The sequence below is a fragment of the Rhodnius prolixus genome, unplaced genomic scaffold (genome assembly GCF_049639745.1).
Source record: "Rhodnius prolixus isolate KJV_2025 unplaced genomic scaffold, Rpr scaffold_2, whole genome shotgun sequence".
In the NCBI taxonomy this organism is placed as follows: Eukaryota; Metazoa; Arthropoda; class Insecta; order Hemiptera; family Reduviidae; genus Rhodnius; species Rhodnius prolixus.
Window position 1 is genome coordinate 1,404,297 of NW_027411592.1, and position 18,967 is coordinate 1,423,263.

At 35.2% G+C, this 18,967-nt stretch overlaps 2 protein-coding genes across 5 annotated transcripts in view; one reads left to right on the top strand and one right to left on the bottom strand.

Annotated features, from left to right (window-relative positions):
- Positions 1-8,573, top strand: part of LOC141448717 (uncharacterized) — a 60,446-nt gene extending 51,873 nt beyond the window's left edge. For all 3 annotated transcript variants that reach the window (XM_074117272.1, XM_074117271.1, XM_074117273.1), the window contains exons 9-10: positions 6,210-6,432; positions 6,939-8,573. In XM_074117272.1, the coding sequence (XP_073973373.1) occupies positions 6,210-6,432; positions 6,939-7,104 (389 nt within the window). In that variant the 3' untranslated portion in view covers positions 7,105-8,573. The remainder of the gene's footprint in view (positions 1-6,209; positions 6,433-6,938) is intronic.
- A 2,639-nt stretch (positions 8,574-11,212) lies between these two features.
- Elys (AT hook containing transcription factor 1 homolog) overlaps positions 11,213-18,967 on the bottom strand; it is a 36,115-nt gene continuing 28,360 nt past the window's right edge. The window contains exons 33-42 of one of the 2 annotated variants that reach the window (XM_074117296.1): positions 18,028-18,177; positions 17,112-17,276; positions 16,838-16,897; positions 16,245-16,304; positions 16,085-16,144; positions 15,192-15,254; positions 14,270-14,332; positions 12,824-12,911; positions 11,881-11,987; positions 11,213-11,678 (exon numbers count right to left, since the gene is read on the bottom strand). In XM_074117296.1, coding sequence (XP_073973397.1) covers positions 11,582-11,678; positions 11,881-11,987; positions 12,824-12,911; positions 14,270-14,332; positions 15,192-15,254; positions 16,085-16,144; positions 16,245-16,304; positions 16,838-16,897; positions 17,112-17,276; positions 18,028-18,177 — 913 coding nt within the window. In that variant the 3' untranslated portion in view covers positions 11,213-11,581. Of the gene's footprint in view, positions 11,679-11,880; positions 11,988-12,823; positions 12,912-14,269; positions 14,333-15,191; positions 15,255-16,084; positions 16,145-16,244; positions 16,305-16,837; positions 16,898-17,111; positions 17,277-18,027; positions 18,178-18,967 lie in introns of those variants that run through there. The other variant, XM_074117297.1, reaches the window with a different exon arrangement.

Here is an 18,967-nt window from a genome sequence, read left to right on the forward strand (position 1 = left end):
TGCAGAGTGTCCAGATTTCAGTTCCTCTTTCTACCACTAACTAAGAGAATGTAATGTAATCGGGCAGATTTCCGATTTTTACCGGAAATATGCGTTTTTAGTCGGGAAAAGCGCCTTTCTCTTGTATTTTCCCCTAACAGATTTCACTCTTAATTTCCATACAAGAGTAAGGACGTAACTGTGGAAAGCCGATTGACAGTTCACAACCATCTCCATATGGTACACAAGTGATTACATAGTGAAAGATTATATAAGCGGCCATGTATTGACTGGCTCAAGTGGTGGTGAATGCTGTTGGTGTTTCCGGCCTGCGGTAGATAGGCAAGGGGAGTATCTACCGGAAGTTGTACAGGTACAGTACCGGCGTACTTTCTAAATATACTCCGGCCGCTGACATCATATTCTCATCTCCTAGTAAGCACTAGTTCATGTCGTCTTTCGTAATGCTAACAATAACCGCAAGACAAACAGATTCTCTACTTTCGTCAAGGTCTCTAACCTCACCGAACAAACGCATTGCTGTCTAGAGTGTGTGCAAACAGAACACCACTTCCACTTCTGCTGATCAAAAAGATCTCTTACTGCAGCCATTTCAATTCTTTAAGGTGAAACAATTCCTTCCAAGGTTTAGCTGAAGTTTGTTATGTCAGATGTCTCCAATTAGGGCAGTAGTACGCGTACATCAGTTTTCGTACTATCTTCAGTTTAGTCTTGTCCTAGATAAGAATGTAGACTCGTTGAGGATGTATAGAAGTACAAATCAGGTTCATCAATACCAGTATTTTATTTATTTATTTAACCCTTATCGCTCTTAAAGTGCCCAGTGACGTCATATTCCCTTTGATGGTGCTGCAACCTACAGAAACTCAAATGCAGACCACTTGTAGTGTATAGGTTAAGAATTTTGGCGGTAAAGTGTTTCCTATTGGTAAAAATATTTGTAGAATAGATTTGCAACTCTGGGTGTTCTCAAGTAGTAGGAGCTATTCTTCCCAGAGAGAGCAGACCACAGTTAACTTGATCAAAACCTTGAAACGTCCGCAAAGCTAAGAAGTACTGTTGGTACGGTGTTCGATTTCCGGTCTAAGCTTTGGATTTTTATTTAAAGCTAATAAGAGAACCACTTTACCAAATCGATTTTCCGGTTTATGGAGATTTTATCCAAAATGGCTCCAATTAAATTAGGCGCACTTATTGCCCATAAATAGTCATAAAGTTTCATTGGGACATTTTACGGGTAAATTTGATTAAGGACACTTCTTGCCTGGGGAGGAAGTTGATGGACTCTCTTCTATTGTGATGTCACTTTATCATAATTCTGAGGATTAAAGAACATACACAAAATCCGAATTAAAATAAAATTGCCTTACCGAAAGTCCTATATCACTAGATAGTTCTAGTTTTGACCGCTTTTATTTTAGTTTTCAAGAAAAATTAATTACGTGATTTGCGGTAAGAAAATCGTCATGAGTTTTCACACACATGAGTTTTGGTCAAGTTTCCCTGAGGCCAAATTATTTGGTGACAAGGAGTTTGACTGGATCGGGAAAATTGACTTGCAGCTCTGTAGTACGGGCGGCCCTTTGGTAGAGAAGACCGTCTTCATGCCTGCTGTAAGAGAGGAAAAGCAGTGTGCGGAGGTTTGGTACTGGAGAAGGCGGGGATGAGGACTCCAGACGTGAAGGCGGGACTGTTGACGTCATGCAAGGAGTGCCTCTCCTAAACTCGCTGGTTATTACCTCAACAGGGCGGTTACTGCTCGCGCGCTTTGTTCTCTTCGGCATTCCAGACAGGGCTTCGCGATGTTCTGCCTGCATAATGCCCTCATCGCTTCTTGCGCCATTACTCCATCGTTACAAACACTGACAGCTCATCAATAAAAATTCATGTTTGTGAGGCCCTCAGGACATTTTTCTCCTGCAAGGATTTCATCGTCAACCTGGTTTTTTGTTCGCACACATCTTGTTATCATCTGAATTTAATTCATACATTTAATCCTTGGGCTTCCTCTCTTCCTTCGAGACTATCCGCAACGCTATCTTCAGCTTAGGGGATCAACTTCACGTTCTTCTTCTTCCATAGAGCGAGATCAATTCCCTCCACAATCATGACCCCTGTGAGCTTTTTCTTGTCTCTTGCAGAGAAGTAACTGGGAAGAAATTCAGAAGAGAAGAGCTGTTAAGTGAATGGGCGTCTCGATGCGACCACAATATCTGAACACTCCGACGTCTTTCTCTTGGTAAAGTAACCGAACTTGAAATTCCAGACTCCAAACTCACTTTACAGTTAGTAAAACCGCCTAGAAGAAAATGAACCCCCACAGCTCCCTAGAACGGCCATTTAAAGGATCTTCCTGGAAAAGTGACACAGATGAAGAAGCTTCGTGCTTGGAAATAGAAATCTGAGAACATCACTGGAGGAACCATTTCTGGGGAAATTCCAGCGGGAAAGTGGGAATAAGGACCGTTAAAGTCCTCTGGCCGCATCCTGCGAGTATTTGCCCATTCGTACGTCACGGCTGGCCAGACTTGCTCAACCAGCCAGTCTGCACACGTTGCATTTAAATTCTGGCAAATTACCAGATACTCTCTATTTCTAACAAAAATCTAGAACTTTCTAAACAACAAAATAAAAACTGTGTACTTTCGTCTAATTTAGTTGACAACAACGGTCCTGCGCCATTGGCATTCTAACTAGGCAGCAGGGCGTGTGGCGAATAAGTGTTTCTACGCCAAGATTTTCAAAACTGGGAGGCGCAGAATAGTTGCTTCATTCATTGGCCAGGGGCGTTGAAAGGAAGGTGGAGACCGTGTTCTGTCTCAATCAGCTGTTACGCTGCAGTAAATACTGCCTGAACTTCTCTTACTCTCCTGAGAGGAACTGTTACGCTCGTTCATCACCGGAAATAGATTTTTGGGTCCCTTGGATACAACTGGAGTGGTGTGTGAAGTTTGATATTTCCAAAAGCTCGTAGGCAGCATTGCTTTTCGACAAGTGCTACTCAACAGAATAGATTGATTTGATTTCAACGATGATTCAGTAAAATGCTAAGTTCAAAAAACATTTATTGCTCAAATTGCGGTTAATGGAAAGTGTATTTGCCTTTTGGCTGAGTCCTCAACTAGTAGGTTTGATTACAGAGTTGTATGTTAGTCTTTTTAGCTCCGTCAATAGTATAGTCCAAGCAGTTGGTAAAACAGGCACGTATTGTCAAGGTTTGTTTTTTAAGACTAGTGTGCTCCCACGACATCGAACTGTGGGTTTCAGTCAAACGCTCTAACCTCCACAGGATCCCAGGTCTTGGAGTCTAAAATTCTTCGCTCTACTTTTTGGATGCTCCTTCCTACGTCACCAGACTCGGACGTTCTCTTCCTCACACAAGTTGCTAAGACACTTTGCAGTGCAATCCTAATCACAGTCCACTGATACAACACTTTTCTTCCAAGACACTACCTGGTGACGCTCCCTTTTAAGACTGTGATTTCCTCTCTGGCGACAAGAGTCAACAGTTTGTGAAATGTTGGAGTGTTAACATTGGATAATTTCTTCACTCATTGGGTATCATGAGCATAATATTTTATTCTTGATACTTGTAACACTGTAAATGCATAGATTGTAACTAAATATACGAATAAAACTATATCATGGAATTTCCGATCTAATAATCTAATCTAATTGTAAATTAAGAATCTTAATTATGAAAATAAATAGCTATAAAAATTGCAGGGGGAATTGAATGAGAAATGTGGCCGCATGATTATAACCTGATCTCACCCTTATTACCTTCCTATAACTCCAAATAACCAAACTAATAAAATTATCACAAAAAAACAAGTTAAACTAACCAGGTTACACAAATGCTAACCAAAGTCATGTTTGGATAACCAATATTGTGTTTGGTAAGTCGCTAAAACAAGGCTAAATAATAATATTCAGTTTATATTCAATTCAACTGCTACAGTCCATCATTATTAAATTCTGGTAGAACCTTGAACATTTTTTTTGTAATCTAATAATTATTTTAATGTTAAAAGTCCTTCAAATTGAATGAACAATGCAGCTTTGAGGTCATTATAATTCATTAGAAGAAGCAAACATGGAATCCCACGACGATTGTGTGATGTATTTTAAACAGCATCAACTGGTTTTTTTTTCTCTTCGAGTTCACTTCGTAAGTCTACTAAATCAACATTAAACGAGAGCTAATTTTTCGTTTTCTGTCATTTTGAAAATTTAATTTACAAAGAATTAATATTGTAGAGCAAACTCTGTTTAAACTTAAGATAAATGCTGCTCTAATTGTAGGGAGGTTTTCGCAACAGACGGGTTCATGGTCAGAGAAGGTTATCTCAGAGTTTGAACAACTATTGTAATGCTAAGTAGGTGTGGGGCTATCTACAGCTCGCCCTATTTCTTCAGTTTGGTAGCCCAATCTGAACGACTTTCTTCCTCTGCGTTTCAAACTCATGCAGATGTAAAAGTTATTTAATTATTAATAAAATTATCAAAAGTAAAAAAATTGCACATTACCCGAAGTGACCTTCAGTTAGTCCAAAACTGAGTTAGAACCAGTTGCGACAACAGCACCAAAGTCGGCTAACCAATGTTACTGGATTTTTTTAAACATAGACCTTTACGTTTCAGACTTTATTTTGAATTAAGGGGACCTCAAAAAATTTTGTATTTCCGGTAAAAATTCAATCTGGACAAGCTGTCACGACTTCCTCTCACCAAGAATACGAGGAAGTAGTGAGAAGAAGGATCTTGACCAAGTGGTATTGGTTGGATGTAGGAAATACGATTAGAGTAGAGCCTGTGTTTAAAGGAAGTTGGTTAGTAAGGAATTGTAATAATTGCAGCAGAAAGAAAGTGGTGCCAGATGGTTTATATAGACGGCACTGGTTAGTCATGATGGACAAATCTAGACTTGAAGAAAATAGAGGCGATATGGCGGTGATTGTAGGCCAGTGAACTTGTGGTATCGCCAATCATTCTGCCCAACTCACACATAATGATGACGGAGAGAAAGTATTCCATCAGTGTCAGTAATCACATCATTATGTAAACTCTTTAAAGTGGTTGGCAGTCAGTGCCTTATTGATATACTCTCTCTTAGTTGTTGCTATTGAGATCGTGCTAGATTACCTACTGAGTCTAAGATGGTTTTCTATGTTTATATCAATTTCTAAACTGAAAGTGTACAAAATAAGTCGCAGGAACCTGAGACTTTATATTTCGATTTGGATCTATCAGGGAACCTAACTGAAAATTAGCTTAAAGATCTATCTGGCACCAGTAAGAGGGCCGCAGTTGGTGGCAGTGCTGCACCCCGAGGGCAGGAGGAACTGTGAACCATTCTGGAATAAAACTTTTTTCTGCAACCATGTAGGAATGTTCTCATTACTCAATTAAAATCAGCTGTGTAATGCCCAACTTTACCTCACCAGTGGGGAAAAATTCCCATTAGTGTCACTTTCCTCACTAGTGAGTGGAAAAACTTTATTGTGCTTCCTTGATATAAGAAGTTTTGTTATTAAATATTTTCTGTAAAACTTTAATAAGCTTATTTAACGTAACTAAATAATTAAAAAACGAATATTAAAAAAATAAAATAAAAATTGAAAGGAATATAGAAATAAAAATAATATTTTAATAAATAATTAGATATTTTTAATTATAACAGTTAAAAAGATTATCGTGTTACCTTATAGAAATTTAAAATGGATTCTAGTGATTCCTGTTTAGTACTTCTACCAGTTCAAATTCCTTTCCACACTTGTTAAAAATAAATAACTATTGTTTGTGACGATTTCCCTAGTCAGGGCACTTCTAGTGTGAAGTTTGTCTTGAAGGAAGACACGCGAATCTCTTCAAAACAATACATGCTTAAGTCAGTCTACAAACAAATTATTTTCACAAGAAATAATTGGAAATCGCCACTTGGGCGCACCACGATTGGGAAGGAGAATTATTGGATTTAACTTAGACAGGTTCAAACAGGAAATTAACGAACTCCTTTAAACCTGTCTTAACTAATCTATAACTTTCAAATTGAAAGATTGGCTGTGTAAAAGCGATTTAAGAGCGCTCTCTCTCTCTCTCTCTCTCTCTCTCTCTCAAGGAGAACTGCAGTTAAGCTCTCCAGCATAAAGTGACGCCGCAGGTTACAGAACATTCAAATACCTTGACGAAAAAACATTTTGTTGCAGAACTGGCCGAAGTGATAGAGTATCCGAAATGGGGACCCAGCTGGCTGTTGTACCTGGCCATTGCTCTGGGACTGCTCTTCTTGCTCATGTTGATCGTGAACGTGTTCCTGTGCTCGGCTATGACTTGTTCCTGTGCTCGGACCGAGGTCGTGGAGAAGGAGCCTTCCATCATCGAGGATTATGATCCTTATAGGAGCTGGCACGGCACGCAGTATGGATCTAGGTGAGCATCGTTTACTTGTTCCTTCTATTCGCGGTATTTCCCAACCTAACAATTGATTTCTGTAACTTCCTTTTACCATCTCTCTAACGTTCCATTTCATTGTAATGTATGGACTTAAAACACATTTACAATGGTTATATTTGTGCACAAAATATCAAATTTGGAAAAAAATTTGCTGAACGGGAAGTCCATTGCACACCAATTTATTGTTGCAGTTTTTAGAGATTTTTTTCAAAATGATATCTTTAAAGTGAACTTTAATAATTTTGAGTTGAAGTACTCTTAAGTACAAATTGTAAGTTTCAAGAAAGTTTAATAGCGGTGAGAGTGAGTTTATAATTGTATTGCCATCGACTTCAAGGAATGCCAAGACTAAGATAGATGCACTGTGCAAGTGATTCTGGATTAGTCATTGCAGCCAACCCTTTATTTAACTCTTAGTCAAATCCAAAACATTTCCTTAGATAACAGTTCTATTGATTTATCATATTTTTTTTTGTTTACAGATACTCGCTGAACGGCAAACCAGGAGGTGGTTACGTCTCCGGTGGTTCGACCCTGAACTCGGCCAGATCGGTGTCCACGAACAGTGACCACTACGCCATCGTGGACTCCAACAGACACCATAGATCGCCGCCTTCACACCATGGCTCCCACTATCGGAAGCATTGATTGTGAATGTAATTACTCTACTCAGGACTGCTCCTCCAATTGTTTTTTTTTTTTTTGTAATTTTGGAAATTATTTATTAAGTTATCCCAACCTTCGCAAGTGCCGTGAGCTACCCCGACGCAGTTTAATTAAGATGCAAGTATTTTATAAAATTTCATTCGCCAGAATTTTCTCAAATACTAAAAATCCGTAATCCCTCGAATATTATTTTAATTATGTTTTAAGTTATGATTAAAAATAATAAAACCTTGTATATATTGCTAGGTAATATTTGTTGAGTGAGTGGTCACTCTCATGCATAGAATTGGGAGTTAACTCTCATGAGTGAGATGAGGGCAACATGAGTAGCATTGCCGTGCATTTAACTCAGCTAGCCACTTCACCTAATCTCTGATGATGGCAGCAGTTTAGGAGCCGTGAAGCGTCGTTAAGAAACGACAGGAAGTTGAAATTCTGTTTGAGTGCCGTTATCACATCGCTTCATTTTTTCCTCCATCTTATTTTATTATTTGTAGTTGAACACTTGACTGTCTTTCTAGTAATGGTAAATGAGAATGTAAAACAAAACAACTTTTTCTGCTGAAGAAATTCAAACTTCTGCAAAAAAAGGGGTTCTCTCCCTAAGTGGGTGACCCTTGGAGGAGGCCCATTCAACGCACAATAACTAGTTAGAAGGTAGTTATAGTTTTGCCATGACGATTTCAATTTGGCTCAACCACAAATGTGTGTGGGTTTTATAGTGTTACCGCCGAAAAAGGGTTGCAATACCTCCATTTATCTATTTGGGTAAAAGTTGATTCCCTGGAGTTGTTGGCAACAGTAGCACAGGTTTGGAACTTCCTGGCCCCTTTACGGCTGAAGACAGGGAAACGTAAGATATTCAACTGTAAATTAATAATTACTTTGTAAGAGAATCATATGTTGGAGTATTGAAATGTAACGAGTTGTTAAGCCACCTAATTAACTGTTGCTTAAAAAGTAAATAAATAAAAGATTTTGCCCAAATAAAAATGCATAATTTTGAAAGTATCTAACTCCAAAGCAATCATGGCGTTTTGGATGATTAAATCATTCTATTAAATATTTAATAATATTAATATTAATAAATATTAAATCTCTCTATTACCGTCCATTGTAATTCTTTACTGTTAAGGTGTATATAAGAAATATATTGAGTGATGTACGTCTCTTACAGACTTTAAAATAATTTTTTTTTTTAATTTGTACCTAACTTTTTTTTATAATTTTCATTTTAGTTTCTTAGAAAGAAAAAAATATATAGAAAATTATTTTTAGTTATTTGTACTGTTACTTATTTCCTACATTTAAAGGAGAATAAATGGCCTAGATCGGATGTGCCTTGTAAAGGTGCTTTGTTTATTGTAAATATTTATAAATATAGACGTTTATTTCTTGGACTAATTATTTGTAAGTTTTTGAAAAATAAAACATTAACTTTGTTTCATTTACTCACTGGTATCTATTTTTTTTTACTCAAGCTCGCCTTTTTAAATTTTATGGATTGAAATGTTAAACTTAAGATATCGGAGTAAAGTAATAATTATTGTGCTGGATGTGATATACAGATTAGGTTTTGTTTCTTCAGATAATCTGTGATTATTTAGTAAGCATCTGCGATCTTATAGATCTGGCTAGAATTGGAATTCTATTGGTACATATGTACGATTTCCACCACCATACCAAAGAAAGCGTAACCAAGCCATAGATGAGTTGGGTAGGAGTTTGCTGAATCCTATAATAAAATGTAGGGATTGGATTCATTTAACTTCAGCAAATTAATAGCTTTTCGTAAAAAAATTGAATACAACATTTTTTTTTAACCTAAATAAAATGAAAGATTTATTTCATTATGTTCTTTTATCCATGATTTTGTATCTAGGAATAATATAACGTTACCCAGGCTTATAAATAACCTACATACATCCAAATACTTTATAGTACGTAATCTTCTTAATGAAAACTTACAGTCCAAAAAGTTCAAGTATAAGAGTTGATTAAACGCTAAAAGGAAATCTAAGCGATCTGGAAGCCAATTCAGTATTTTTCCTAACATTTTCCAAAAGAAGGCTACCCTATATGTACTTAATATTCTACCTTTGGCCTTAAAACTAGATAACTGAGCCGAAAGTAGCAGAAATCTTGACCTATTTTAGGAATTTTTAAGTGCTCAAGACATTATTATTACTGCAGATTAAGTTTTTTATCTTAATATACAATTTATGCTGTTCAAACAGGCCAAAGAAACCTTATAGTATCTGCACGTCCATTCTATCTAGCGGCTGAAGCTTGAAACTACTACTATATTGCAATTAATTCCCTTTTTTCCACAAATAACGCTTTATTAAACTCCTAATTCCAATTTAAATAAAATAAATGGCAAATGTAGGCCTAATAATATGTAAAAGAATAGAAATAATCATAATGTTTTTAAATTTATTGGTAAGTTGTTGGTAATAATGAATGTAAACAGTTTTACAAACGAAGATCATCAAAACAAACAGAGAACGTCGGCGCGAACGCTTTGAGACTTTGTTAGGCGACACTTCAATTGTCCATTGTTCAGTTTTCCTTGTTAGGTATTAAATTCTTTACGTTAACCCTGGAAAATTCCAGCAGTGGGCCTGAAGAAAGAAGCCAACGCATCATACCTCAAGAAGGTTACAGTCTTGTTTGATAAATACATAAGTAACGAAGATATTGTTGACTATTATTTATTTATTAATTGGATTGATTTTTGATTGCGCCTAAATAGGAATACATTTGCGATTGCCTAATTTATTGTAGTTAACAATTAATAATATAGTAGGGAAGAGAATAGCTTATGTGGTTAGCGTATTGGATACGGTACGCGGAGCTCCTTGCTGCTGGCTCTTTGATTTTCTCATTCTATGAGCTTCTTACAGCTCATTGTCCGGTGATGGACAGTGTTGTCTGCAACGAGAGATCCTCAGATGTATGACGCGCCTTAAAATCATAATATAAAAATTAAAGAATATATTTCCACTCGATTATCTATTATTATTCCTTTTTCTGCCTTTCTACGCCTTTTTCAATAAGTTTTATTATCAAATTTGGGTTTTTTCATCCTCTTACCTATCCGTAATTTCGCTGTAAGAAACTGGGATAAACGGCGTAGCGCCAAAAGATTGCTTATTTCATTTTTATTGGATTTCTTATCCAATATTTGATTTTATTTTACATTTCGACCCACCCGCACTGCAGTGGAAATGACAATTTCACAATGTCATTGAATCTAAGAAGTTTTTTTAAATGTATTTATTGAACTAAAATCTCATTATTTACCTTAGTTTTTACTTCTTTTTTTTGTGTATGCAATAATATGATTATTTCAAGTGCTCCTGACTTGATTCTTCCTCATCCAAGTGATAGTGCATAACTTGATTTTTTTGACTGCCTTGATTAATTACAGCCATTTTGATGGTCTTGAGATGCACTCAGACCATTTTCTCAATTCACTTTTTCAAACTCAAGGAATTCAAAAAGGATATACTTCCGGTGAAAATTCGAAATAAAAAAATATGACGTAATAAAGGGCGGATCCACCAAATAGGTGAAGGAAGCAGGCAATCCCAAATGTCCATTGTAATATGACATTAAACTTTTATGACGTCTTGAAGTTTGGAAAGGAATCGAATTGGGTTTAAATAAGTACACAATACATGATTCTTTAATTAGTTAGTAAATCGAAATCTTGCGGTCTCGGACCAAAGAAATTAACCAGAATGTCACTAAAGATCGCAAGTTTTTCTAATGATAAATTAATTTATAATCAACCATATGTTTCCAACAGGAACAGGAAGTAGTAATCACACAAAGTTTAACTAATTAATTTTTAATTAAAAAAAACTTTTGTTTTTACAAAAAGAAGATAAAGATTAATATATTAATCTTTAAAATATTAGTCTAAAGATTGAGATATTTTGCAAAATGATAAGCAAAACAAAACAATACAGAAAAATAGGAATCATTTCTACATTAATAAATGTTCACGTTAGATACACGTAACTTGTTTGCTACTAATACAATAATAAAAATGAAATAATATGGCCACAGTTAGTTGGGTTCGAAATTAAAATTGGCAAATTCTAAACACTAATCATTAAACAAAAAACAAATCAAAAAAACACAATTTAAGAAACAGTTTATGAAGGACTAATATTTAAGTGAAGAATGTTACCAGTGCAGCTGGACCAAGCCAATTCCTTAAGTCGTAGAAAACTTCTCAATGTTAATAATTGCTTTATTTACAACGCGATACATATTTACAGACAGCCAGCCAAGACTAATCTAACAAGAAATAACAATGAATCCATAACTTACTATGATGTATTTACAATTCTAACTGCAATTAAGCACTTTTTTTTTGTTTTGGGTCAACTTGTATTTATCTCTATTTCTTATAAAGATGATTCAGCTTTTAAAAAAAGACAAGCGTTTATTTGTTCTTGCCACGTGATTTTCTAGATTTTATCGGTGTGAAAATTGGGTCATCTTCACTGTCTGAATTTTCCATCGTTTCTTCAGTCTTTTTCCTGAAAACACAAAAATTAATCTGGTGAGAACCTCTAAGACTATCGACTATCTTCCAATCCCAAGCTAATAACTTATACACTTTCCTTAAACTTCCTATTTTAAGTAATATCTTATTCTTAGTAAGCACACGCACTTCTCGAGGGAAGCCTACCATGCCCACTACACGAGACGTTTATAGTACAAAAAAACTGCTATACTTACTTCAAAGGATGATGAGTGTCCGCGGTTATTGACCGTTCCAGTAAAGTCTTCTGATGTCTAGTGAGACGTCGGTTCTCCGCGTATTCCTCCACCAGTGTGGTCACATCCTGTAAACACCGAGTTAATACTGCTATTGTACAGGTTTAAATGGTCTTAAAAGTCTAAAGTAGACACCATAACCAAATTCCATACAAAATTATAATTTATATACAAAAATTAGTAACTACACCACCAATTAATAAAGTTCCCACAGAATGCAAGCTTTGTCTACGAATTCCCACTAGCCACAAAATTATTTGGAAAAATTCGATGTGAAATACAAATACGTCATTCTCTTATTCGAAATCTTCAAAAATTTTAACTCACAACTTCTCTTTCAAACATAGGAATTTTTTACTTTAAAAATTTGTTTGCTTCGATAAGTTTGATATTTGAGAAGAAATTTATTCCACATTACTGGAGTAAGCCATAAATAGTACTGAACTATTACAATCTGCGGATGTCCTTTGAATACTACAAATAATTAAACTTCCTATTTAATTCTTTACGTTTGACATTAGCATTTTTTGGAATTAATATATTTCTTCAATACGAAAAAACAACATGCACACAATTGTTGGCAATTAAAGGAAATTATTAATAAAACTGTACAACCAATACCAAAAAACCAGCAACATAATATCTACTGTATATAAATAAAATAAGAGGTAATACAATAATAAGCTGTTATAATACATATTTATGTAAAGTGGTAAATTAGCAAATATCTGTCAGCCTGAATAATTTAGAGGAAAGGTATCTAATTAAGCTAATGGTTATAGTAAAACAAAACCTACCAATACCAAAGCAACCAATAAAATAATATAAATAAATAAAAACAGAAAGCAACAAAAGCAATGGTTTTGCAAATACAAAACACTGGTGCCAGCCAGACATTACATACCAGTTCAGACTCGGCTGAATGTACGCTAATTTCCGGATCGCCCTGTCCCGCATGTTCGCTCGTGCCGGAAGATGATGCCTGCTTCCTCCTTTACATTTTATTACACAAAAGAAACCCCCCCCCAAAAAGGATTAAAATCAATTTTAAGTAATATTACCAATCAGAAGGCAAAAGATTTGCGCCAAGAAATTCAGCCACCATTTTGAATGGAAATTGAAATAGTTCCCCTTGTTGCTAGGCAACTAATAAAATAAGAGTCCTTTGGCGCTTAATCGCAACAGTTATTACACCCAATATTTTCTTAAATTAAAAAAAGAAGTCATCATTTGAAAAACTAACATTTTACCTAACATCATACCTGAAATAAAACAAACATTGGTAATTATGGCAATACGGGGAAATAAATGTAACAAATCGATACTATAATATAAAATATGATGTAAAACTAGGCATGTTGGCCTATCGATATTCTGACGATTTTTTTTGTATCGAAACATCAAAGAATGTATATGTCTATGTCATCCCCTTCTAATTTAACTTCTACTATCTACACTATATAATTTGGTTCCTTTTTTTTTAGCAAAAATACATTTTCTTTTAATATTTAAATTATATTAAAGTGTATATTAGTATTTTTATTATTACTGGTTTATTGATTATTGCTGTTTTTTTTTTAAGAAAATGATGTTGATCAAAAGGTATTTAACATACGGAACTTTGGACACTTGCATTACCTACATACAAATAGACAAAATGTGCCCAGTTGTTTGCAATGATGTGATACGGAGATAAAATAAGGACGGATTATAGTTTTTTTAAATAAATGTCTCATTTTTCTCCTTAATAAAACAAAAATATTCTTCAATTTGTGTAAATAGCTTGATCTCAAAGGCTAGTAATTGTAAACACATGAAGTACAAATGGGAATTGCTTTCGATGTCGAGAATCAATGAATCTTAGTCTGAGAAATAGATGCAAAAAACGCTCTGATTCCCTAACAATAGCCAAAAGGGAAGGGATTAGCTATGAGGTTAGCATACTGGACTCTCACGCGGAGGTCCCGGGTTCTAATGACCTCAGCTGTTGATGCGCCAAAAAAAAAAAAAAAAAAAAAAATAGCCAAAACAACATGGATGAAATTTTTAGTTGACATTATTGAAAACTGATCAAGAATAACATGGAATACTATGGAAAGGTCTAAAGATAAATATAGAGGTGAGATACGTTGGGATGTAGAAAGGTAAGAACCAAATGTACAAAGCTATCAAAGGACAAGGAAAGCTGGTGGAAAGGAACAAAGAGATGACTCCTAACGGCAAAGAACTAGACCAGAAACGGAACTAGTTCCAAGTGGTTACGTATTTCCCAATGAGGGTTTTGAAATCAGATCTTAGGAAAACCAAATTTCCATTTTAATAATAGCCTAGTAATTTAAAATATATTCACCTTCTCCAATGTTTGTTGCTCCACTCAGATGAGGTTGACGAATTTTCTACGTCTTTTCTTCGTCTGAAATAGATTATTATACTGTTTATATAAACAGCTACATCAATCAAAACTGAACATAAATAAATATAAAACGACTTAAACATATGGTTGATTTCGCCTTGCTAGGTAGTAAAATGTATTTGATTTTATCGTAAAAGTATGTTTCTTTTTCCTTCTTTCTTTGAGAGATTTCGGATTTCCATCCATCATTAGATGTTGATTTATAAAAAAAGAAGTCGGTAAAACTTCGGTATAAGATTTTAATAAAAAGGCGAATAATATATTCAATTTTTTAACAAATTCCAACTTGTTTTAAAACGGAAAAAAATAGAAGGTTTTTTTTCGGAGACATTACTTGCCTTGTTCCCAACATCATTGATATATCTCTCATTAAATGGCCACCGACCGTAATCGTACGCTACGACTTCTGGTCTTCATTACAAATGTAAGCTGTGAGTAATTGAGAAAGTTTGCTCTCAAGTCCACCGAGCAAATTTAGCACACTTCCTTTACCTCCACTCAAAGTACCATCATTAAAGTGAATTTTCCAGTGGAACTGTTTCCTGCTACTATAAGTATGCAAACAGCAACTTTTAAGAAAAGTACGGAAGCAATTTTTTAAAAAAAAAGTATAGTAATTTTGGTTGAAGGGTTCTGGTGGAAGAACCCCAGGGTTTTCTAAAATTTTAGAGCTCTATTTTAATAACTCAATGAGTGGACCAGCTTCTTTCTGAAAACCATTTTATCGGATTCAGGGTAAGAACCACAGAAAATTGCCACGATTGCCTAACTATTCTCGTAAGTAAATAATTCTAAACAAAGATAAATAAATAACGTCACTTACCTATGAGAATAAGTGAAACACTCAAAGGAAACTAACCTGCCACTTTTGGTGCTTTTCTCCGATGAAGTGGGTGACGTCATCTCCATTTCCTTCCTTAACCTGTAAACAGGCAAACCAGATTGATTTATATCAGTGCCACAGTATAACTCAAGGAGAAGAACACTAATTTATAGAAATTCTTTACAAATCTAGATAGTTTGGTTCAAAAATATTTTGAATATTTAAGCGAAGCAAAATATTATCTTTCAACAATAAATATATTTATTTGTTGTCCTTGACTCACCCGTCCGAGAGATATTTGTTTTATAAATTAAAAAGATCAATTACTGTTCATTATTTTTAGTGACTGATTCATAGTTTCGGTCGTGATACATTTATTCTGCCGAACTTTCGACCTAGGGACTAGGTCATCTTCAGGGCTAGTTTACAATGTAATATTTTACATTACAGAGTTGGTGTGTCTTCTGTCTTGTCTGTTCATGAACTGGACACCAACCCTGTAATGTAAAATATTACTTTGTAAACTAGCCCTGAAGAAGACCTAGTCCCTAGGTCGAAAGCTCGGCAGAATAAATGTATCACGACTGAAATGGCAATTATTTTTTCATCCTATTGAAAAAGATCAAGCTGTTTAAAATAATATTTTGATAATAAATATTAAATAATAATAATTATTTAATGTTTTGTAAAATTTTGGTTTCAGACTTTTAACCATCATCAGAGTTAGTATAAATCAGTATGGTTTAGATATTTTAATTTCACTTATGATAAAGATGGTGTTACAAATTTCAGATCAGTACTCACAACTTAGAGCCTTAATATCGTTCACCAGGAGCGATACACATGCCAAGGAACGACCATGATTACAATGGAATAATCAATTCATTTTAATGAAACGAAACTCTCAATAAACCTAACACTTTTCTTACCTTGTAATCTTGCCACTTTTATCAGATTTTACTGAAGATGTTTCCAAATCTTTATTCAGCCTGAAACAAGGGAAGAATAAAATTACCAAAAAAAAAAAAAACATGACATAAAATGACAAACAATTGCCTCGAGCAAAAAATCAATATTTCATCTTCTTACCTCGGACTCTTTCTGTTCTTCTGAGAGGTTGTCGAAGAAGAGTCTTCTTCTTTTTTCATTCTAAACAGACCAAAGTATGATTTTCAAAAATTTATAGATGTACTCAAACAGTAGATTTAGATGGAGTCTCTAATTATAGTTGAGTTCATGGAAATAAAACACAGAAGGTGGTTCGACCAGTGATAATAATGATTATTTGTAAACAAGGAGTATTTCCGAGAAAAGCCTCCACAAAAAAAAATGAAAAAGCGATTCAATAAGGTGGCTTTTCCCCAGTTGAATGCATTTCTCGAAAAGCTGACAATCCCAAAGGTAAGGCCCAAACTAAATTTGAACTCCCTGAGTAATTTTTCGTTTTTTTTTAATGACATTTACAAGCACGCACACTTGGTGAAACAAAATAAAAACTCAGGATTTAGAATCCCAACATGGACGCGAACAATCCTGAAGATTGATTGACCCACTTCTCCTCTAGAGTTGCTTTGCGGACAATTACAGTCCCATTTCAATCTACCAGAATGTGCCACTTTCACAACCATCTCTCAAAGTTGTAATAATAAGAATAAACCAAACAATGTTATATATATAGTCACCTTGAACTCCTGCCACTTTTGCTGGACTTGACCGACTCAGTTTCTAGGTCTCCTTTGTTCCTAAAACAAACCAACGATAAGTAACATTATTATTTTTTCGTTCAGGTAAATCGACAACTTGGTGATTATATACGCCGATAAGTATGATATTAAATTAGTAACCAGCTAATTGTAGGCAGTGAATAAGTTTTCTCCAAATCTTTATTGCGATCAGAATTTAACTAATTTTTCCATACAGAAAGGTGCATAAAATCAATCAAGGATCACTACTCACATAGGAGAAGCTAACTTAGAGTACTGCTTGGAAGGACTAGCTATGGAAGTTCTAGATCTTGTGTTGGCTCCCGGAGAACCAGGAAGTGCTGAAGAGCTGGCGCTGCTTTGGTCGGAACTTTGGGTGGACCATCTTCTCTGTTGTTCACTCACTTTGGACCACCACCTGCAGTCAAGATAATAAGAACTGGAGAGAAACACAAACACAGAAACACGCCTTTCTATTTGCCATCATTATTGTTAATTGTATATTCATTTCAACTGGGCACAGAAAGAAGTTCTTACAAGCCGACAAGAATCTATGTCATTGTAGCCATCATTGAAAGACCAGAAAAGAGTACGGCTAATTTGTATAGCAAGAAGTAGATATTTATATTTCTATGAACAGTGGGCGCAATAGGTAACTCTACTTGATTCAGACTGTGGAACTTGTTATTATCTGCAGAAATAAGTTAGTAGAAAGAATAAGAAATAATTTAATATCTTTAGTTGTAAAAAAAAAGAGTATGAAATTAGAATTTTAAGTGTTTATTACAGGTTGACACCGTTTATGACTAAACGGTTTTTTCCTGGGGCATCCTATGATACGTGGTGAAACGCTTAATCGCTCAGCTGCGCCTAGCAAGCAAGTAAAATACTTACTTAATACTTAAAAATAAAATAAGTATGAAGGAATTTGCGATTTGTGCAGTCTGTATCAATTCAATGATTCATTTTGTACAAGAAAGAACTCAACAACTTACCACAGGCCGTGTGCCATAGATTGTTCTTTCTGCACGCCAAGATCTCAATTCTAGTACTTTGGTTTCAAAATCTCGAGAATGTTCAATTCAGGGCTACGTTTAATGTACAATTTAATATTGAAGAAATCAGTAAAAGTTTTTTAGAAACTAATTAGCAAAAAACAATTTTCTTACTTAGCTTGTGCTTTTCCAAACATTTTCTCCGCCCAGAGAGCAGCATTACTTGCTATGGTAACTTGATCCTTAGATAAGAGCGATGCACTATCACTTACGGAAGAGGAAGTACTTCGAGCGGTGGACGTTGCCTCCACTGCTGAAGGAGATCTGTTTAATGAAGGAGATTTACAATTAATTTATTGTAAATAAGTACATAAATAAATACAAGATAGAAGTTAGCGCGCTGGAATGTGATTTTCAAAAATCACTCAAGAGATTAACACTCATTGAATGTGACCGGAATTCTACCAATTGTGGTCTCTGCGATATTCAAATTCCGGAATTCCGTTCAAACCACCTGGATGGAAGCAAAGACGAATATAAAAAAAAGTATGAATGGTTAATGTAAAGCGCTTACCTAAATGCACATCGAACGTTGTTCTCATTTTGATAAAGTTTCGTTTTACAAATTATCCATTTTGCAAGGGATCTTTACATACACTACAAGAGGACATCTTGGCAAGTTCTCTTCTGACAATACATTCTTGCGGTACGGAAAACAGCCTCTTCCACAGTTCTTAACCGATGATAAGACTAATTAAATGTACATTAGGAATGGCAATACTCCTACCCAGATAATATCCTACAACTCACTTCGTATATTTCAAAGAGTTTAATAGCTTTCCTGCCTTGGCACTCATCTCGAGTTGTCTCCACTGATCACAGTGGAGATCAGGAAACAAATCCTGGCTTTCTAGGGTTGGCCATTTAGAGAGGTCAGAAGAGAACAAAATGACAAGCATAGGAGGATTCTGGATGAAATACAGATCACTAAGGCGGCTCGAAGTTAGAGAAGGATAAGACGTGGAACATTTCAGGTACTCTTAATGGTAGAGTGACAGGAATAAAATTTCCATAGATTTTCCCTGGAATGCTTCCACTCCCAGTTCACTCCAAA